Source organism: Athene noctua, chromosome 6 (assembly GCF_965140245.1).
Source record: "Athene noctua chromosome 6, bAthNoc1.hap1.1, whole genome shotgun sequence".
NCBI lineage: Eukaryota > Metazoa > Chordata > Aves > Strigiformes > Strigidae > Athene > Athene noctua.
The window spans coordinates 44900153-44923457 of record NC_134042.1 but is presented as its reverse complement, the minus strand read 5'-3'; the positions used below and the strand labels follow the sequence as shown (position 1 = coordinate 44923457).

At 39.8% G+C, this 23305-nt stretch overlaps 1 protein-coding gene across 1 annotated transcript in view; it reads left to right on the top strand.

Annotated features, from left to right (window-relative positions):
* KCNH5 (potassium voltage-gated channel subfamily H member 5) overlaps positions 1-23305 on the top strand; it is a 161842-nt gene that overhangs the window by 90063 nt on the left and 48474 nt on the right. Inside the window, exon 8 of the mRNA XM_074909325.1 lies at positions 18185-18384. Within this exon, the coding sequence (XP_074765426.1) occupies positions 18185-18384 (200 nt within the window). The remainder of the gene's footprint in view (positions 1-18184; positions 18385-23305) is intronic.

Sequence of the window (23305 nt, the reverse complement as noted above, 5' to 3'; positions counted from 1 at the left end):
TGAGGATTGTCCATGCTGTGTATTTCAGACTGCATTATGTATGAACTGTAGTCATCTTAATTGTACATTATTATCCAGAATATTGCAATATAAGCAGTGTGATCACTCTCTAAACCCAGTCCAAAATGGGCTGTCGAGTTTGAGCCATTAATGCTGCTTGGTGTATATTTACATACTTTGGCTTCATTTCAAGTTTTCAAACTAATGTCCTGAAAGGTCTGGGCCGTGAGGTAGGGGAGGTTGTGAAGAGAATGGGATTGAGGTTTTGAGTTACTTAGGGGCCGGGCAGGAGAGGCTGGGGTTGCCAAAGGTGAGTGGGGACTTCTAGCAAGGATTGCTTTCCGGAGAGGGATCTCGTCTTCCTCTGGAGCTCCTTAATGTATTCCTGCTCCTTGCATGAGGTTTTCTTCCATGCAGTCCTTTTTCTGCAACTGTGAAGCTCTTAGAGAGTCACAGGACTCTTAAAACATCTCAAGCCATTTACATATTTTCTGAAATTCATGGTCTCAAATCATATTACTGTATTTAGAAGATTGCCTGAAACTTTACTTTGAAGGCTTCAGCTTCTTACAAACCAACTTACTGTAAACTGCATCGTCTTTCCTCCATGTTTTTGAGAGCACACCGCATTTTAGTGATGTGAATGGTGGGCAGGCTTTGCAAAAAGACTCAGCTGTAACCCAGCTTGGCTCCCACCAAAGTCATACCTGTATGTGCTGAATTATGCTGATGGTATTGTGCCTGTGCCACCTCACTGCTTGTTGCTTTCCACTGGGTGCATTTGGTTTGTCACATTAAGCATAGCCTATTTGCCTTTACTTCTAAGATCCTTTGCCATACCAGTCTCTTGGAAGCCCTACACTGTCAGGGTGGTCCTACCTCTGAGCAGCCTGTTGTACCTCTGCCTTTAGCAGCCACTTGTTAAATTTTCAAGTTACCACCTTCTATGTTGTCCCTTATGTTTTGAATGAGGAGGTTTACCCATGATCACAAATATACTAGAAAGACACCTGGAAACTTACGTTCTTCACAGGTACTTTCAAAAGATAGGGAGGAAGTTGTCTGTTAGGTTAATCATTGCTGTTGCATTGATTCCTTGTGCTTTGCTGTCTGGAAACTTGTGAATGAAGAGTGATTCTGCTTTGCAGATTTCTATGTTCTAGCACAAGTTCAGACATGGATAAGGCACGAGTTTGGGCCAGCATTTGGGCAGTTGTAGCTGTTGTGCCATGGGAGCAGCTCATCCTGCTCCACTGGGCATGTGATGGTGGTGGCTTGTGGAAGGTGATGGCAGATGCAGAAAGGTGCATTCTCTGCCTCTGTTTTGTCTGAATCAGAGAAGAAACATGCAGGTGGGAGGAGTGTGCAAGTTGTCCTGGGCGCTCTGCATGTGATGCCATGTATTCCGTGTCTTATATCAAAGCCAAGTTGTGGAGCTCCATGCAGGTTTGAGAAACCAGGCAGAACTTTGACCTTTAGCAGCCCTAAACCTTTGATATGTGTAGTAACTCCAGCAGGACCAACAGGGCAGAAGCTGACAAGGCCGTTAATTGTGGTTACTTCAGTAAAACAAGTCCCGCGTGATGAGAGCTTGTCATTTGGCAGCTGGACTAATGGCGCTTTGCATGACAAAGTTGTGCAGTGCTACAGCAGCGTGCCAAAGCTGTGAGATCTTGGCCGGTATCAGTAGAAGGAGAAAACTTCATAAAAAAAAAAAAAATTTTTAGCCCTCTTATTTCAATATAACCTGGCTGCAAGGATTAGATAATTAATTTTTTTTTTATTTTATGGATGCGTACGAAGCTGGGGAGTTGGTGAAAGTGACATGTTCTATATAAATCCTTCAGAAAGATCCAGGGATGGAGAAGCATGGAATCATTTCTTACAGTGTCATGGCAACCAGTTCTGTGCAGAGAAGGGATCTTATCAATTAGGTTAAATAATTAGGGAACTACATTGAGTAAAATGAAGAAAAACAGACTGATGTCAGGTGGGAGACAGCTGAGCTTCTAAACAACATTAAAAATATGCTATATCACTTCTGGAAGACATAAGCAGAGGTTGAAAGGAGATGTGGAAGGGAAGAAGAAATGGAGGAAATTAATGAGATAGTGAAAAAAACTTTGTGGTAGAAACTTACTCAGATAACATGGAAAGTATTTAGGCAGATCCTTAGTTTTGTTGAAAATGTAGTTTTATTGAAAATAACATGTTTTGAAGAAAAAAATTAATATATACACATCTAATATGTCTTTGCTTTCAAGATAACAGAAAACCCCTCTTGCTCATTCTCTTTCTAAGCTTTTCAGGTTTTTTTACACTAGAAAGAAACTGAAGAAAAATGTTTCCTTTTGTTTTCTGCTGGAAAGGTTTTTAAAAAATGAGAAGTTGTGTTATTTGATTTTAAGAAAACTTCTCACTTTGATGGCGGAAAAAGTAGAACATCATAATAAAGAAGTAAGACATTAGGTTTCTACTTGCACTTTAAAAGATCTTCAACAATAAAATTCAGATTAAGATTCTGAATTCTTTTGCTAAACTTTAGCCTATTTCACTAGGAAAAAAAGCAGCTAAATAATAAAATGGGGAATAATAATTTAAAAAAACAGTAAATGTTTCATTTTTTTATAAAATATTTCATTCTGAAATTTTCCAGTGAAAAATAGAACAGGGACAATTGACGTAAATGACAGCTATGGAACAAAATCAAATAATTTATCTTTCTTTGTAAAATGTATGTATAGATGTCAATGTGGGGTGACTGTGATACTATTATTATTACTACTAGTACTGTTAATAATTCTTCTTTTTTTTTAATCTCCCTCTTACTTAGTAACAATATCTATCCTTCTGTATGTACAGTGTCCATATTGAAAAGAACTCATTATAAATAGGCATGAAGAAAATTAAAATAGTTTCCCAAAGGCCTTTTGACCTGCCTTTGGGAAACTTCCCATATAGATTCTCAAGATAAAAGATAAACATACCTGTTTATTGCTGACCTTAAAAGTCACTAACATCAGCAGCTACTTTCCATTGACCTCCGTGAATTACAGATCACAACCTCTGGGAAAAATGAGTTCAGATTAATATCATTAACAGCCAAGGCAGGTTAGCTTGCAAATTTGATTCAAAGTGGTTTTATTTAGGTTAGGTAAATGTGTTTTAGTGTTCTGCTTGCTAATGTGTACTTGCAGGAATAAACACTTGCATAAAATGAGAAATATGTGAAAGATTGTTTCTCCCAAACCTTCTGTAGAGAAGATGAAGAGGCTCTGCTCCATAGATAATAAATCTTAATGCCTTAAAAGATTAAAGGAAATATTTGCAATTTGATCAAACAAACTGTGGGGAATAAAATTAACTCCATTGGGATTGGTTTCGCAAATCTGAATAAAAAATGTAAAGAAAACAGCTTTGCAAAGTCAACTACAATTAATAGTTCAGTATAAAATTAACGTACCACACAGCAGAGGCTTGGGAACAAGCAGGCTGGAAGTCCTGAAAAGACCTGCTAATAAATGGGTTGTTGAATTTAATTTTCATTGGGTTTGAAGACTATCCTGCATGGCTTGCAAAAGTTTCTTACTCACAGTAGTCATCAGTTGTAGGAACAACTGAATGTGAATGATACCTGCAGGTATTAGCGCTTGCTGGTTTAGGTCATTATTAGAGGGACCAAAAAATCTGAAAATACTATTAAACTCCCCACTCCACATACAATCCCCATGATATGTGTCGTTTCCCCTAACAAAGGAAATTAATGGCATTCATGCCCAGCTGTTAGTGCTTCGTAACAGCTGAGAACTAACTGAGGATGCTTCATATATTGGCAAAATAAATGGCAGGGGGAGAGACCCTGAAGTAATAAATATTTCCTTCAGCTATCAACACATGAACAAAAATGTTGATGGCATCAAGATAATTTAAATTAACTTATTGCGTTTGTAGCTGATCTCAGTGTTACTTGAATAAAGGCTGTTCGTTGTCGTTAATGGCACATGCAGTGGTGTGACACTGGGACTGCCAACTGGAGGGGTAAACATGAATTTTAGAAATTAATGCTCACTCTTGCTGCTAAAGAGTTAATGATCAAGAGATGTCGCATAACTGTTGGGTCACATCTTGACATTTTTATTCTGTCAAATCTCTCAATTCTTTTCATTGGACTTTTTGGGTTGGCTTAGTCACTCTTGGATAAAATCCAGGAAAGAACAGCTTTGCCTGCATTTGCCCTGATCTGGGAAATAGTCAATTCTGTTTGTAGTAGAAAGATGATATAATCTTCCCAGTTGTTGGGACCTAAACCATGATACTAGCATAAACCTTAAAAAATGTAACAAACAAATTTTGCCCAGGCTTTTTTTTTTTTTTTTTTAATCCTTTACCTCATAGTTGTATCTAAGTGCATCTTGTCTCCCTTGTGCTGCAGGTCTTTTTTCTGCTTAATTCTGAAATCAGGGTTTCTGGTTTGATATTACAATCCCACCACAGAAGCAATTGTGAAAAGGACAGATGAAATTCAGTGTCAGTGCATGCAAATTAATACACGTAGGCAAAAGATAGCTAGCTATGCCTATACAATAAAGGTTTCTAAATTAGCAGTTACCACTCAGGAAAGAGAGTTGACTGTTATTGCAGATAGTTCCTTGAAAATATCAGTGCAATTTTCAGTATCATTCAAGAAAAGGCAAATAGAATTTCTGGGCAAGTAATTGAAATGAATGTCGTTGCACCACACTGCACTGTTCTACAACAAGATTTTGCAAGGTTAAAAAGGGTGTCTAAAAGGTTACAAGAATGAAGCATGAAATGACTTTCTCAAAAGGAGAGATCAAATAGACGAGGGCTCTTCACGACTGAGAAAACACAGTGGACCAAGGCTTACAAAAATCAGGAGTGGTGCACAGGAGGTGAAGAGGAGCAATTACTCCCTTACTCAGAAGGGGAGCTGGGGGTGACCACTGTAAAGACTGGAGCAGTCAGACTTGCAGAATAGCAGGACAAAATACTTTGTCACATAATGTTTTGGTGAGAGAAAGCAGAAATGGATTTGTGGAAAGGAATTAGATGTCGCTGGTGGAGATGTCTGGTTGGTGGCTAATACATATCATGGTCTGGATGCAGTGGCCAGTTTAGACAGTCCCTGCGCTCTGGGTCTGTGGAAGTCTGGAAGGAGTAGCCCAGGGCAGAGATGCCCTGTGCACCCCCTCTTTCTTGTATCCTTACAAGCATCTGGAAGGAGCTGTAGTCTGAGGAAAGATTTTGGCTTAGCTGGGCCATTGGTGTGATGCTGCGTGTCACTTCTGTTGTACACATCTCTGTGGGCCATGCACATCCCAGGCATCTTCCAGAGAGCATCTGGAGCTTTACAGCACGAACACCATTATCCCATAGAGAGTAACTTCATTGCAGCATCCAAGAACAGAATAAGTGGATTTTAGTGAAACAGGGCATTTAAAAATGCTACAAAACAACCACAAAAAAGTCAAAGGAAAGTGATAAAATACACTCAATTATTCTCCTCAGATACTCTCCAGACGTCAGAGTAATTTCATAGACTTCAGTGAAATTAGTGTTAATGTAGGAATGGAAATGCAGCAAATCTAATTCCAGCATCTCCTTCCTGGAATAGTGAGCAAGAAAACAGAGAGGTAATCAGATAGAAACAAGTGCTGATCAGAAAGAGTTGGACAGGGAGGAGGAGAGCTTCAGGAGCTGCTGCCAGGAAGTAAAGACACTTTTCCAGTCTCACACAGTCATGGAGAGTTCAGCAATACATGCACAAAGACTGAAATGACAAGCCAGATTTTTTTTGTTTGCATTAATTTGCCAATGTATGCAATTTTTTGTTGTTCTGCTGAATATTCTCAAACCCTTTCTGCAAGGACAGCATCAATGGCTTGTAATATTTCCAGCAATGTCTTTATTCTTGGTGTTACAGAGAAGGGAGCCGTGGAGAGCCATGGGACTGGTGGAAAGAGGTGGAGATGATGTGCTTGGTATAGTATTTACACACCTCTTATTTAATCTGAAAACAGATCTGTGTGTTTGTAACCTTTGGAGTGCTGACATCCAGTTCTACGTATACATTATTGTCTGGCTCTGTGATCCTCTGACAGACACTGCAAAAATATATTGGGTTGTTGCCTGCCATTTTGCCATGCCACTGCTTTTCAGCAGAATGGTTTGTGGTACTTGCAAAGGTGAATGTGGAGAGCATCTTCGTAGGACCATAGATGTTCTCTCAAGTGTCATAAAAACTACCCACATATACTGGGATTCAAATTGGCATTGTGTTGGAGACAAAATCCTCTCACTAAGCACATTCACACTAGTATCTTCCCCAAAGATCCTTTTCCACTGGTGAGAATTGTCTTTGTAGCAGCAGTGAGTGACAGCAAGGCCACAGTCCTGTGACTAAAGCATGGTCCCACCAGTATGTCAGGGCTGGGGTTGTGGATATACTTGATATACATAAAGGGTTAATTGACAATGCTGAATGCTAAATTAAGAGGCCAACTTTCTTCCTCGCCCCTCCTCCTAAGGATGCAGTACAGAGTAGCACACATGATTTCGTAGAGTGTAAAAGTGGGAAACGTGCTCATTTTTGTTGTTAGGCTTCACTTGGTTATTGACTGTTTTACAAGACAACCACCAAGGAAGCTCTGAAGAAGCTGTCAAGCTCAGTGACAGCTCAGCATCTGCCACAGCTAAATCCATACTGCGATGAAGGACAGGTTCCCAAAGTGGATAATCAAAGCAGAGTAAAGTTAATTCACCTTGAAAGCCTGAAAATATTAGTGTGAAGTTTTTTAGACAAAACCAGCATCATTCTAGCAAAACATGAGAGGTGCTGAGGTCCAGCACTGATCAGCAGTAGTTTACAGAAGCATTGCCTTTAGTAGGAGGGGGGAGCAGGATTCACACCACTCATGTGCATAAATGCTATGATAAGATGGAAACCTGGTGCTAATAAATTGGGCAAAAAGGGGTTCGTTCACATTGGCCCTGCTGATTGCCAGCAGTGCGCTAGGAACTCATGGTTTGGTTTTGTGGAAAATATTCCATTATAATATAAATTTGGGGGTGTGTGTGAAGATAATGAATGTTCCACTTTTTCTTAGGCTAAGACATTTTTTTGCATCAAAATGAGATTTTCTTCCATTGTTCGGGTTTCAGAGGTTTAAAATCAAAAGACTGGAGGAAGAATGTTTTGCTATGAATTATTTTAGCTTTATAAAACCTGGAGGTGAACTGTTTCAGCTTTTTGTGGAACTCTTTTTTTTTTTCCCTTGGTTTTAGTGCGAACACTTCAGGGAAGGCAAATTTAATTTGATGTAGACTGTCAGCATCACATCGAAAATTTTGGATACATAAGTTTGGTTGGCTCTGTACAGAGATGCTGAATTTGCAGGACTGAGGATTAGAGGGAAGGTGCTTCTGTAGGTGACTTAGATGAGTAAGAAACATTATCATTGAGTTTAATGAAGCCAGTTTGGGGGTGATTTTACAAAGCAGAATTATTCTGAAAATAATAAGATGCAAACATCATCTTCAAATTTGAGGCTTTTAATATTAACAGTTAAGTACTTTATTTTGTTCCTTTTGTTCCTAAAAGTACCCTTTAATTGCATACAAAAATCTATCCTCACACTGTGTTCACGCTGATGAATTAAAATACAAAGAGGAGGAACTACCGAATAGAAGAAGCATTTCCTTACCTGCATGCTATCTCATTAATATTTTCAGGCAGATACTGTATAAGCATGCACTGTTATGCTAACAGGTGTGTTTACTGCAGCTCTCAGGGCTATGCATGGCCTGTGTTTTATAAGATGAAATAATTTGTCTAATTGTCCCAAATCCATTCTTATTAATTGTGCTGAAATAAAATTGAACATTTAGTTAATGAATAAGCAAGTTTAGATTTGAAAGTAGAAAGAATGAACAAATTAGAAGACTGAAAGGAAACATCAGCTGCAGAAAGTCTGAGACCATTTGTATTGTATGTTCACGCTTACATACAGGTTCTATCTGTGTGTACGTACATGTGTATCTATCTATATATGTGTGTGTGTGTATTTGTGAGTATCTAAAACACACCAACACATAGATTTATATAACATAAACTTTTACAGTGGTGTATGCAGAAAAAAAGAACCTAGGAGCAGAGAACTAGAAACATCTAGTACAGTCCAGTACTTTGATGGTGTGTTTACAAATTTCCTGTTACATTTTAACAAGACAGGCAATTTAGGTGTGTTCCTCAGTGTGGAAGTGATGTTCTGGCATCCTGCCTCCAGCAACGTTACTATCCTGGGTTCATCTTAATGTGACAAGAACTCGGTGTCCCAGTAAAAAATTCCCTTTAAAATAATAAAGTAAAAAAAATCACCAACAGAAAAAAACCTGACAGCTCAAATCCAGCAACAGGCTGTCAAATTGTTTCACACAGTAATGCTGACAGCTGCCAACTTTGCTTGGAGAACTTTCTTCTGGAGGACATCCCTTTGGTTCTTGTGCTTACATTCAGTAGTGCTGAAGACCCTTTGCATCCTGTGCTTGTTACTGGTGACAGTTTTGACACGGTGAGGCACAGTGAAGAAGGCACATGGGATGATTTTGATCCACAAGTGTCAGCATCAGCCCGTAATAACAGTAAAGACAGCACTCTGGGAAAGCAGCTTCTTTATTTCTTTGATGGAGAAAGGAAAGAGAAAGATTTATGTGATGGGTAGATGATTGTCTGACAGACACAATTCAGCTTTTTTTTGAAATACTGGAGAGATTTGCATGGAAATGAGGCAACGTTAAAGATAATATTCAAAATGGAGAAAATGATAAATAAAGGATGGACCAAAGTGCTAGAGGCATGGGGTTGCTAGCATTCATGGTGAACATAATTCTTATGAATTTTGGTCATCTTCTGCCTCTCTACTTTCCTTCTGCACCCACTGTAATTTCTTTAGGGAAGTGATTGCATTGTAATTAACATTTACCATTGCACAGGACTTCATGCACTATGTGAAATGCTAGATGTGCCATTTGGTAAGGAAGTGATGGATTTCTGAAGAGGCCTGAGTGATGAAGCGTTAATGTAAGAAATAGTTTAGCTCATTTCACTAATTATTCTCTGTGTTTATGTCATACTGTTCTTATAAATGGAAACTTAAATATTCTTCCCCCAGTTGTCACCACCAAAGCTGTGACCCACTAGACCCAACTTCCACTGTGTATGAAAATACACAGAAAAAGCCCTAACTCTCAGGCTCTTACTCCAGAGCTCTTAGGGAAGAAGGTTTCCAGAATTAAAGCCCCTTCACTACAAGATACGGATTTTTCAGGCAAAGTGAAGCTTTGCCTCAGGGTAATGCTAATACAGGGTAATGCTGTTTGCCCTGCTGCCTGTTGTGGTGTAATTGCAGCCATTTTTCAGGCTGTACCTTCCCATATGATGCTTAACACCCTTGAATAATATGATGAGGGAGAAGCAGACCCTAGCAGACCCAAGACACATAAAGCTTTCCAGCTGAAAGAAAATAGAGGAAATTACATCCAGATGCCAAAAGGAGACTGCTGAACCTGTGCAGGGCTGTATTTCTGATGGCTAGCATCATTCCTCAGGTGAATGAACAAGTAATCTAATAACATGGCATGACTGTGGTAGGGGATGTTGAGCAGGGAAGATGTTGTGTGTGAAGTGTGATTTCAAGCTGCTTCGCACCTGTGTTGTCGGAGCCAGGCAGCCCTTGGTCCCTCATCCTCAGGGCAAGCAATGTGTAATTTTGTCTTCTGCTGCTGAGTAACCTCAGCCAACTTCAGCTCATGTCCATCACTTCCTCAGGGCTAGAAGCCAATCACACTGATAGCTATGGACAACAATAACCTTAATATAAGACTGTGTTTTGCAGTACCAATTCAGCCAGTCTTGGATTGCAACTGTGTGCAAAAATATAGCTAGTCAGCTCATGACATTTGTGTGGTGGATAGGTGTTGGAGCCTTAAAGTAAATATTTCCATTAGCTAAGCACTCTCATGAGAAAATAGCTCACAGTTTCACCATATAAAAATTAGTGGCTGTACAAGTGCAATTGAAAGACCTCATTTTTATAAGAATTTATACACAAAATATGTAAAATGCCTAACTGCTTCCAAAACAGCTGTTCCACTCTGCAGTGGAGTGTCCCCTGTAAAGGGAAGAACAGCTAGTGTGAGTTCCTACAGTTTACTACTGATGATCCTCTTATTTACTTATTTAGTTCTTGTCAAACAAATATGTCATCAACATTAGCAGGGATTTTACAGACCTATCATCATTATTGTCATAATTTAAGAGTTTGTGTTACTATAGTATCAGGAAGATATTAGGTCAGGAAAACAGGGGTGAGTGTCATGCCCATGGAGGAGCCGTGCATCTTGTGTGACTGCAGCATGGGATATAGGAATGTGTGGATGGCCAACTCCTCCCTGCGTTGGCAGTGTGGGACTTACATGTCAATGCAGGCACTGGGTGTAGAGTGTATAGGCCATAGTGATGGTGGGCTCAGACTGGCCATGCTGTGCATTCTCTAAGACACAGTTGCATCTAACTCCCCCTGATTTCAGCAGTCAGATGATTTTGGTGAGAAGTTCAGAGGTAAAGTTCACTGCTGAATGCAGACCTTTGCCCATTAGCTTCTCCTCTGTAAAGTGGGTGTAACAATGCGTTGTTGGGGCTTATGGGAGGATAAATAAATTGAATTATGTGGCATGGGATAGTACAGTGATATGACTGCAGGGGTAATTGGAGGGAAGAATTTTTTTTTTTACTTTGGGTACTTTTGGAAGTAAAACTTGAAAGCAGGTGTGCTATGATATTGTATCTCCTGCCTGTAAACAGGGAGTGATTGTATTTAGGACACTGATTGAACACTGGTAAACCTAGTGTCAACATTGCTGGAATAGGGGAGTGTATTTTAACAGCACAATATTTAATGGGGCAAAGGGTTCCAAACTGGCCTTTTGAAGACCTGCAAAAACCATGGGGTTGTGTTTCAGTGGTACAGCTGGCAAGGCAGGAGTGTGGCTGTGGGGTGGAAGTGGGAGGCTGAGGCTGCAGGGCAGGACAGGGCAGGCACCGAAAAAGTGCTATAAAACAGTGATAAGGGAGGGGGCTTAGAAGGATTATTTTCTTCCAAGTAATATGCTTCATTGAATAATGGTGATGGTTTTGAAGAAGGCTGTTTATTGTGACAGTGATAGCTGCTGCTGCATCTTGGTGGGGCTGTTAAACTTAGGAGATGAACACTACACTGTGCTGACAGGAGTTGCATTGAATCGTGCTTGCTGCTCAGCTTTTAAAATAATAAATCAGATGTTTGGGTACTGGGTTTATATCTTTTTATATCTAGTATCTATGTATTTGGTTTGTATTGAATCTCTCCTGAATCATATAGGTTTAATAATATTAATCTAATAATTTTACAGGAATACCTGGTACCAAAAATACATTGAAGAAGTTTCAGCTAGCCTCAGCATGCAAAAGTGAATAGTGAATATCTGTATTTTTCCAGTATCAAGGCCTCATTACAATTACAGTTTAGAGGCATATTGTATATGCTTAGATTAATAATACTCTAGCATATAGGAGACTATAGGTAAAATTAGATCTCTCAATCAAGCCTTTGGTTCCTAAAGGCAGCTGTTCCTATCTGGACGTATTTAGCACTGAGATAATTTAGGTAAATCTAAGTAATTTATTTTTTTTTTTAGAAAGTTCCTTGTTTCTAAACAGGCAAAAAGATTTATGTAACACTATTGCTAAATATTTCAAAATGTTTTATGTATATACAAATATAGTCACACACATTTTATATATAAAAATATATAGCATTTAGATCCTTGTGTATGGGGAGATTTTTCAACACTGAAGAGTAAGAATAGAAATTAACAGTTGAACCACCTACCTCACCTTTAGAACTGCATCATTATATCAAATTGATCTGTATGAAATCTAGTCAAGACTGTTCCAGATTTACACAGATAGGACAATTAAGTAAATGAGCATTGCATGACTGTAGGAACATAACAGGAAATGTCTGGAGAAATGCAGGTCATTAGAAGGTGTATAAATGCAGTTTGACCTAACTAGTCATTTCAAGAAATTGAGTGAAGTAATTTCACCTTCATCCTCTGTAGCATCATCTCTCCCATTTCTTGTAAATGGAGAGACTAAGTTAAAACTACTGAAGTGTATGTATACCTTTAGAGATTTCTTTAGAGATTGTTTAAGTCCTCTTACTGTCAGGAGAGGCACAGTATGTTATTTCCTTCAGAACCTTTTGCAATGATCTTTACTGCCAAAAATAATTAAAATACAGCAAAAGTGAAATGCATTTGGTAACACTCCTCAGCCTTTGTTTTTTAAAGGTGAGGGGTAAAGTTCACACTTGCCATTTCAACATTCGCTCATGAAACAAGGATGCTCTGAGAAATCTTTGTTTGCTAATTACAGGCACTAAAGGTCATTCATGGAGAGCCTTAAACCTTTAAAGTCTGAGAAAGGCAACAGCAGCGTTAGATGCTCGCCAGCGTGTCTATGTGTGTGCATGAGCACGTGCATCTGCACAGAGGGGATCCAACATGCTCCAGAGGTGGTTGGCTTCCTGAGCTATCTCTGCCAACCGAAGTACTGATCCAGCTCACCTCTCCGTTCTGTCCCATCTCTTTCATATTTACACTTAATGCAATTACCCCAGCCTGAAGTTGGGTGGGGGAGAGCAAAGGCAGGTGACTTGTATTTTTAAGGCAGACTAACCTCTTCTCATTAGATGCTCCCAAGCAGAGGACCCTTTCCCTGTGGAGGAGCGTCACAACAGGTTCTAACAAATGCAATGCAAATTATTATTTATGTATTTATTATTCCCTTTTCAGCACAAACTGGTTTGGTTGCATGTCAAGACCTGCAAAACAATAAATATTAGGGCGTTTTTTTAATGACCCCCATTCTTAGATATCATATAGAGAACAGGGGTGTGGAGCCGATTTACAGAGAGAGGTGGATTTTCCATGCCAAATTATGAAAAATGTGCTCTGCAAACTGGTCCTAGCAGCTACCAGGGTTGGCATAGGCGAGCACCGTGAGTGATGAGAGTCTTTGAGGCACAGCTTCAAAGCTGTGAAGATCTAAGTAGGTTCACTTTAAATGTTTGCCAAAGGCCCCCCATGCAGTAATCTGTAAGAGAAGTGGAATATTTAGATGAACTCAACCATGTGTCTTCACCATTTCCAATAGGAGGTAAAGGAATACTGTGATTTTCAACAGGGGGATAGTGCTGATTTTGTCTGTGCAGACTCTACAGCATGTAGGCCTGTGAATTCTGGCTTAGTGAGGTATTGCTACGTAATGCTTCCAGCAATTCTGCAGGTTTGATCCAATGATTTATCCTATCCTTAATTTTTTAGACAAACACACTCTTAAAGTACAACTTTCCAGGACCCTATATTAGGAGATGCAGGACTAGAATCTCCCTTCTGGCTGTATATTTTCTACAGATTGTCTCTGCCAAAGAGACCTTTTTTCTTTTCTTTTTTTTTTTTTTTTTTAGAGGAGGTAATATGTGCCAGTTGGTTCAGACAAGCTGTTTTCATCATTTAGCTGTTTCCAACCTTGAAGGTGTCAGAGTTGAATCTCTTTTTTACCAACCTTACAGGACACTGTATAACATTTTCAGTCAGCCTGTGTCTTCTGTGTAGGTTTGCATGTCCAGCTGGGTTGTATGCATTGTAATTACATATGCAGTCTAGGTGTAGTTACAGGTTGCATAAATTTTAATCATGCAGAAGGGCAACATTTTAGGGACAGTTATGGCTTCTCTTTACATTTATAGTGACAGTAATTTGCAAGTGCATCCAACATCAGAGGGCATGACAAGAGATACTGTGCACTCACATGTCTGATGAGCTGTATTCATGATAAATCAGCAACTGTTCTTCAGAAAGATGAGGGATGTTGTACTTAGAAGTGACACTTCATCAAGTTTGTCCTACTCCAAAAGTCCAAAAGAGCAGAGAAAGCTGAAAAAAAGAAGAAAAAAGTCAGGTGGCATTCATCCATCTAGGCTTTTTTATAATCCACATACATACTCTTATACTCTGAGTGATGATATATACCTGAATGCATACAGAGGTAGAGAAAACCTTTCAGTAGCTAGCAGATATGATACAATAATCAGTAAAGCAAGGGAAAAAAACCTACCTACCCTTGCAAAGAGCTTTATTTCTAGACATCACATAGAGTATTAATCTGCTGTGTTTTCTAAACTGAAACCTTGTGTTCATCTTTGATACACATTGTGTGACCTTGTTTGATATGATCTTGTGTGTTGAGATGAAAAATCCCAAGACTTTGATAAAACAATGGACATTGTCTTTCTGATGAACTTCAGCATCTAATTTTTACATGGATGTAGTAAAAGGCACTGTAAGAAATGGAAGTACAGTTTTTCTTAGACAGGTTTTAGAAAAGCACCGTGTTTCTTTAAAAATACCACCTCTCAAATAGGGGTGATGAACAATAGTAAATTAGTATGAAACAAATTGAGTTTTCTGGAATGAGGTGGAAATGTGTTGTATAGAGGGAAGACATTATGCACTGCGAGGTGGAAAGCACTATTTCCTTTCACAGTAGGTTATTTCTTGCCATTTGTAGGCTGCAGTTGTTTTTCAAAAAAGCAATATGGAAATGCATAGCAGCATTCTGCTATGAAGTACCTCCAAGCAAAGATCATTAAAAATGACAGGCACATTTCTGTGTATTTGATAATGTCAAGAACAGAGGTAATGCTGCGCATTGATGTTATGAGATAGCAGAATAATTCTCTTTTCTGCAAAATCTGTAATGCCTAATGGAAGAATGTCATTTCAGGCTTGCTTGCAAGGGTAATTACATTGTGACTCAATAAGGCACCTTAAACTTGCTTGACTTTAAGAGTGTCTTTCAATTCACCACTACCTAGACTTTAGTAAAGCCTTTGACACCATCTCCCACAGCATTTCTCTAGAGAAACTGGCTGCTCATGGCTTGGGCGAACGTACACTTCTCTGACTGGATGGTAAAGCCTGAAGAGTGGTGGTGAATGGAGTAAAATCCAGTTGGTGGCTGGTCACAAGTGGTGTTCCCCAGGGCTCAGTCCTGGGGCCAGTTCTGTTTCATATTTTTATCAATGATCTGATGAAGGGATCAAGTGCACCCTCAGTAAATTTGCAGATGACACCAAGTTGGGCAGGAATGTTCATCTGCTTGAGGGTAGTCAGGCTCTATAGAGTGGTCTAGACAGGCTGGATTGATTTTATGAGGTTCAACAAGGCTCAGTGCCAGGTCCTGCACTTGTGTCACAACAGCCCCCTGCAATGCTACAGGGTTGGGGCAGAGTGGCTGGAAAGCTGCCTGGGGGAAGAGGACCTGGGGGTGTTGGTCAACAGCTGGCTTAATATGAGCCAGCAGTGTGCCCAGGTGGCCAAGGCAGCCAAGAGCATCCTGGCTTGTACCAGAAACAGCATGACCAGCAGAACTTGAGAAGTGACTGTGCCCTTGTACTCAGCACTGTTGAGACTGCATCTCCAAAACTGTGCTCAGTTTTGGGCCCCTCATTCCAAGAAAAATATTGAGGTGCTGGAGTGTGTCCAATGAACAGCAGTGAAGCTGGTAAAGGGTCTAGAGCACAAGTTTTATGAGGAGCGGCTGAGGGAACTGAGGGTGTTTAGCTTGGAGAAAAGGAGGTTGTAGAGAGGGGGGTGTCAGTCTCCCAAGTAATAAGTGATAGGGTGAGAGGAAATAGCCTCAAGTTGCAGCAGGGGAGGTTTAGATTGGATATTGGGAAAATTATCTTCGCCAAAAGGGTTGACAAGCATTGGAACAGGCTGCCCAGGGAAGTGGTTGAGTTACCATCTCTGGAGGCATTTAAAAGATGTGGCACTGAAGGAGGTTATTTAGTGGTGGACTTGGCAGTGCTAGGTTAACAGTTTGACTTGAAAAGAATAGGTTCTTTTTCAACCTAAACTATTCTGTGAGTCTATGATTCTAAGACAGCACTAGTAAAGATATGTTTTTAAGGTCTTGCTTAAATGCTTTGCTGAATTTAGGCTTCAGAAACCCTCCATTCTCCATCAAATAATGTTCACTGCATCACACTAGTAATAGTATACTGAGTTTGATGCTTTTTCAGTTGGAAAGAATCATAGAACGCCAGGTTGGAATGGACCTCAAGGATCATCTGGTCCAACCTTTTGTGGCAAAAGCATGGTCTAGACAAGATGGCCCAGCCCCCTGAAGTTTAAAAAGTGTCCAGTGTTGGGGAATCCATCACTTCCCTGGGAAGATTATTCCAGTGGCTGATTGTTCTCATTGTGAAAAGTTTTCCTCTTGTGTCCACTCCGAATCTTCCCAGGAGTAACTTGTACCCATTACCCCTCGTCTTTTCCATGCGAGTCTTTGTAAAAAGGAGTCTCCATCTTCTTTGTAGCCACCCTTTAAATACTGAAATACTGGAACACGGTGATGAGGTCTCCCCTAAGCCTTCTCTTTTCAAGGCTGAACAAACCCAGCTCTCTCAGCCTTTCCTCACATGGCAGACTTCCCAGTCCTTTGTTCATCTTTGTGGCCCTCCTCTGGACCCTCTCCAGCCTGTTCACATCTTTTTTGTATAGCAGGGACCACAGCTGAACACAATACTCGAGGTGTGGCCTGACAAGCGCTGACTAGAGTGGGATAATGACTTCTTTACCTCTGCTGGTGATGTCCTTGTTGATGTAACCCAGCATCCTGTTGGCTTTCTTTACCTCTGCAGCACAGTCATATCTTCACTCATATTGAGCACCAGGACCCCCAGGCCCTTTTCCACAGAGCTGCTTTTCAACCAGGTAGATCCTGGTCTGTGCTGCACTCCTGGATTCTGTTTTCCCGGGATGCAAGACCTTACACTTATCCTTGCTGAACTTCATAAAGTTCGTGTCAGCCCACACTTACAGCCTATCCAGGCCTTCCTGCAGGGTGGCTCTGCCTTCCAAAGTGTCCAATTCACCACTCAGCTTGGTATCATCAGCAAACTTCATCAGGGTACACTTGATCCCATCATCCAGATCACTTAGGAAGATAAACAGCACTGGGCGCAATATCAATCCCTAGGGGACCCCACTCGTGACAGCTTGCCTGTTTGTAAACAAGCTATTTACCACCACTCTCTGTGTGCAGCCAGTTCACCCACCACACAGGCCGCTTGTCTATACCACAACATACCAGTTTCTCTAGGGGGAGGCTGTGGGAAACTGCATCAAAAACTGGAGAAAGGTTTACTCAAAATATGTGATCTTCTCTTCTTTGGTGTTGCACAGCTGAACTGGATGAGCTTGACAGTAATGATGGCATGTTTGGAAAGGGGAGAATTAAACCAGAAGAGAAGGCAACTTGAGGACTGGGTTTGAGGTAGTGCTTGCTACTTTACCCTGTCCTCCTCCTGACATAGTCATATGCCCTTTTCAATGGGACTTTCTATCATTCACAAGTTCAATTTTTCTCTCTTTGGATAATGACTGGCATCTAGAGTTGACATGACATACCCATGTCATCTGCTGTGGCTGGCTGAGAAATTGGACTGTGAAATACCACTCTGAATCTTTCTTGTACACACCTTGGCCATTGACACAGGGTCACATTTATATCGATATCTTCCTGCCAGGATTCCCAGGTTCCTTTCTTCTCCATTTCATTTTTTTTTTTTTGGGACCAAGGCCATTCTATACTCATAGCACATGCCAGTTGAGCTGATCTTACAGGAGACCCACATGACCTTCAAGATTTACTGTCAGGCTGAAGTTACATTTGAATATTAGTTTAGATTAGTGTAGGTTATAGAGTTAAAATGCACTGACTGTTTTTAACTCCATGTGTGGACATTATCTGTATGACAGATTTTGTGAGTTAATGCACACTGAGTGGCTCTATGAGCTGTGTGGGTAAATTCAATAAATAACTGTACATGTATGTGTGTGAAAGTGTGTACATAAATAGAAATTTTAAGTTTACACCTATGTATTTGCAGTAATTTGTAACCATACATAAAATTCTTTGATGTTATCCTTGAATTATAAGTAGCATTTACTGGAGCATACATATTTATTTTTAATTACCTCTGTTTTTTTTCAGCTCTTCTTTATGCAACTATTTTTGGAAACGTCACCACTATTTTCCAGCAAATGTATGCCAACACCAACCGATACCATGAGATGCTGAACAATGTGAGGGATTTCCTAAAATTATATCAAGTCCCCAAAGGCCTTAGTGAAAGAGTCATGGATTATATTGTCTCAACCTGGTCCATGTCTAAAGGAATTGACACAGAGAAGGTAGGAGTACATGAGGTAACAATTTAGATAGCAAGAGTTTGTGTCCATTTTGTACTTTCTTAGAAGAAGGACTGTATAATGGCATATAACTTACTAACAGATTCTTAACTGCATGCTGCTTCATTCTAATGTTTGTGTTTGAATCAAAAACTGGATGTTTTAAAAAGGATTGTTTTGCTGCTTTGGAAATAAGCCTTTATTTTTCATTATGGTAAATGTTTCCAGTCTTACTTTGCCTAAATGCTAAATAATTTTAGTGTACTTAAGTATTGAAATCAACGGGAAATTGGTCTTCAGATTAGTCTGAGAACATAATTTGGTATTTAACCTACATCTGTGAGTTGCAATGAAATGAGTTTGATTGGCTTGGACCTTTTGCTGATGCCCAGGACATCAACATATCCATCAGCATAATTAGTATAGGATTTAATGGCAGTAGAGATTCATCTCCTTGAGCTAAAATCTCTCAGCTAGAGCTTAAGGCCTTTGGTAGGGAGATACAGAAAATGTGGTGCCGCTGACAGCCATGTTGGGTAGAAGTCCTACAAGACTTTAGCCCTCAGAAAGGACTGGTCATTTGGCTTTCTTCAAAAGCTGATTAAAGGAGAAGGTCATCTTTGAAGACTGATTCATCATGTGCCAGGACAGACCAAGTGAATTGTCCTCAGAGCCTCTCTTTCTCCATGATACATGCAGTGAGTCTGTCTAGCATTGGATATTTTATAGACCTGAAGTCAGATGGGATGGTTTCCACCTGCAATACCTTGATTGTAGGCAAGATATAACAGTTCTAGGTCCAGATTTTTCGTCAGTGGAAATCAGCAATGTTGTTGTGTCTTCTGTGGACCTGATACACATCACCTGAAATTAGGCATTCAGGCTCCAGTTTCCATGAAGATTTTCCTCCTTAGAACTTAAAAGGCAATTGTCTGAGGGAGGGTAAGGAAATGTCATGGCAGATTAATATTTCAAAATGTCTAGTGCTTGCAGAGCTTTGAAGTTCTTGTCAGTTGAAGCTATTGTGTAATATGGGATGATGATGCAGCTTGTTCAGCTACACCAAGATGAAGTTGCTACACTGAAAAATTTAGTCTTACATCATGCTGATGCAACAGCAGTTATCTTATTAATCATCTGCTGTGAAATTCGGTTTGCCATCACAAATACAACTATTTTAAGTAACAAGGATTTTGATTTCTTTGATTTTTGTGCTTCAGTATGCCACAGTCTTTAATATGTTAACTTCTTATACACTAATACCCTAACTTCCCAATGCTGATTCATAGTGTTAAAAGTGAGCTTTTATATTGTAAACTACTGTAAATGCATTCAGTCCTATTGTGTACATTCAAAACCTTGTGAAAATTCAACTTTCATTTGCATTTATCTCCTTGCAGTTAAGCCAGAATCCTGTATTATTCCACTACAGTTTCATTAGATTTTAATGATGCTTTGCAGTTAATTAGGAGAACCTATGCTTTAATTACTGAAATTTCCTTCCATAGTTTCCGCATGTCCGGTTTTATAGATTATAAAAATGCAGTTAGAGCCATAATCTTCGACTCATGGTAAGCAGTGTTCTCTGGTCTGTAAGATAGTAGTGGCTGCTTAGCTAGATAATTAATATGGCTGTAAAATCTGTGACTTAGGTTTTTAACAATTTTCCCTTGGTAAAGACTTGCCTAAACTTAGGCCTGGATCCAAAACCTATTTAAAACAGTGGAAGGATTTCAGGAACCTCTGCATCTGGACATCAGTAGTTGCATCTAATCGAACTTCCCAGAAAAGCCCATGTTACAGAAGAACAGAGACAAGATAAACGTAAGAACTTGAGCACCGGTTTGAATATTTTGGTGTTTTGTATCCCTTACAGCCTGCAAGTCTGCAAAACCAACAGCACCAGCGGCCTGTAGTGCCCGCACTGAGCATCCCTGGGTCTGTATGAGTGTAAGGATCAGGCAGTTTGCTTTCAGCTTCAGGACCTTAGACAAAGTCAGGATTTGTTTTAGCTAAAGGGTGGAAAGCTGTGTCATAGCCAGGCAGCCTTCTTACCTTTATCTCTACTCAGAAGGATGTTATGATGTGCTTCACCAAAACAAGTAAGAAAAGATGAAAAATTATAGAAACAGTGGTACACTCCCAGAGATTAGTCATGTAGGTTGGATTGTTTCTCTTGCATTAGTTCCTTCATTACCCCTTCAAACCCTGTCGTAAGACCCTCTGCATTTAAATTGCATCCGTCTGTACTAACACTAGAGCAGCAAGTGGATGGGAACGCACTGTAGGGACCTCCAAGGTACACAGAGTCAAGCCAGATTTATTCCCGTAGACACAGTAATGGGACTATATTGCACCTGCAGCTGAGCTGCTAAATCCACATAGTGCTCCAGAGTAGGTTGGAATAGGAGATTACTGCCCCAGGTCTTGAATTGCTTCTCTGAACTGCTTTGTCTGACAGCCTGGACGTGACCTTAGGGTTTTCTTCCAGTCTTGTTTTCAAAGCTCCAGTAATGAGATTCTGACCAGTCTTGTTGTCTGGATATCTTTGCATCACATGATTTCCCATTCTACTTAATTTTTATGAACTTTTCAATAAGCTTCTTATTATCTTGCAAAACACGTGTGCTCATGGCACATGATAATTAGTGAGGAATTTCTTAACTTTTCAGTTTCCATCAGACAGTTTCCATCATCCAAGGATGTTTTTCAACTTAGCATATAGTATTACATCCTAAACTTCCAAATATATCTGCATTGTCACACTGGAATGTGTTTTGCAATGTCATTTGCCACAAATTTATAATACATTTCATTCAGTCACTCAGCATGTTGAAATGGCTTTGTTTTGAAATCCAAATTCAAAGAACAAGAAGGTTAATGTACTGACAAAGAATGAAATTTCTTATATGTGTGTTACAGTACGTTCCTACAGTGATGAACAATTCTTGCCATTTGATGGAGGAAAAATAAACACATATGCACATGTTTCTTTGATAACTAAAGATTTTAAATTAATACGCTTGAAATTAAAATGTGAGTTAATAATTTGATTGAAGTTACTACCACTTAACATGTGTAGATTTGTTGCATCAGATCTCAAATATCTATCCTTGACTGACACATTCAGTGTGTAGTCCCAAATAAGATCTTGCCTAAAACCGGTAAGGATGAGTCCTTAGATGGGAACTGAAGGCAAAGTGGAAGAAGTTAAATCAAGATCTAGTCCTTGCTGCTTGTAAGAGCAAGCTGTCCCAAACAGAACTTTGTCTTAAAGCCCCAGTCTGTTTTCCTTGTACATGGAAGAGGGCTTGTTCTCCCACACTGAAGTGATGGTGCCTTACGCATACAGTTGTGGTTTCCCTGTTCTCCTTGGGAACAGCTCATCTTCAAATCCTGTCTTCAAACCACAGTGCTTCAGCCTGTCTCTGAGTGTTCACAAATAAGGAATTAACAGTGACACTAAAAGCATTAGCGTATTTATTATTATTACTTAAGGGGAAGCAAGTGGCCTCTGATCCATAATCTTAAATCACTTAAACATGAGAGCCCTCCTCTGACAGCTGGGATGATGTATGTAATACATGCACATGGACTCTTATCTCCTGGTGTAACAGTGGCTCAAACAAGATGGATTTTTTTTTTTACATTTAATGCTACAGGTTTGAGGGTTATTCATATAATAATGAACAGAGGTAATCTAAGAAGCCTTTATATACTAAACAGTATCTCTCATCCAGCAGAACCTGTTTTTTTGAGAGGTAAAAAAAGGCAGTACAATCTCTGTATATGGCCATTTTTAAGCAGCCGAAAAAAGCCTCTAGAGTAATAATTTGATATATGAAACACACACTGAATTAAAATATCTTGGTTTTCATTGAAATCTCTAGATAGCAAATGAAAAATTTATAGATATTAGCTCTTCTATAAGAAATAGGTCATTATAGATGAAAGAGGAACAACCATTAGCTAACATGGTCTCATCTAGTGATTACATTCTGAAATGTCAGTAAAACCCAAAGATTTTCTCATCTTGACCTCTGTGTTGTTGTATGGCTTAGGATTTCTCAGAAAGAAATTAAATAAATGTCTATCATGTTTTAACAGTCAATTCCTTCAGAAAAGCCATAGGTTGAAGGAGAAAAAAGTAATCTATTTAGTCTCAACCTAAGCATCAATGGTGATTCGAGTAATGAGAGCCAATTCCACATTGCAATGACTGAAATGGAAATAATCAGAAAATAACACAGTATTAAAATTATTCACTTCTGGCCCACTAAGCTTTCATACAAGAGAGATGGGTTTATAGACACAGGTTGTAACTTTATTAAACATTAAACCACGGAAGGAAAGTGCAGTTAAGTCGTGTTTGCTCTTAATAAGGTCTTCAGGAGCTGTAGTAATAACTAGTGATAGCCTGAGACAGATAGGGGAACCAGGCTGCCATTCCTACAGTGTCCCATCACACAGAGGTGTCTGTAAGTGCTGGCTGGATTTCCTCATGGATGACCGGGGTAGAAGGCTTCCGAGCTCCGTGGCCAAAGAAAACTTCTACAGAATTAGGTGTGACAGCTACATACAATTCCCTGCTGAAAAGGGAAGGTAAAAATCGTTTGGACAAGTATTTTTGTTTCGTTGTAGAGGCGGGGTTGTTGGTCGTTCCTTGCAGATCGGGACGAGGTGAACAAGAAGTCTTCCCTCACCTCACAGAGCTGAGCTAGGACCAGGTACAGTCGCAATCCACGGTTCTTTGGAGAGCGGGATGCAGGAGAGACGGTCAGGGTCTCACTGTCCTTCACACGGGTCCAAGAGCGGGGCCTGTGCACCAGTGGGGCTTTCTGTTTCACCTTTGTGGATGGTATGGATTATTTACCTCTGTATGCACTGTGCAGAGCCAGGAAAGATTATCCACAATTATCTCTGC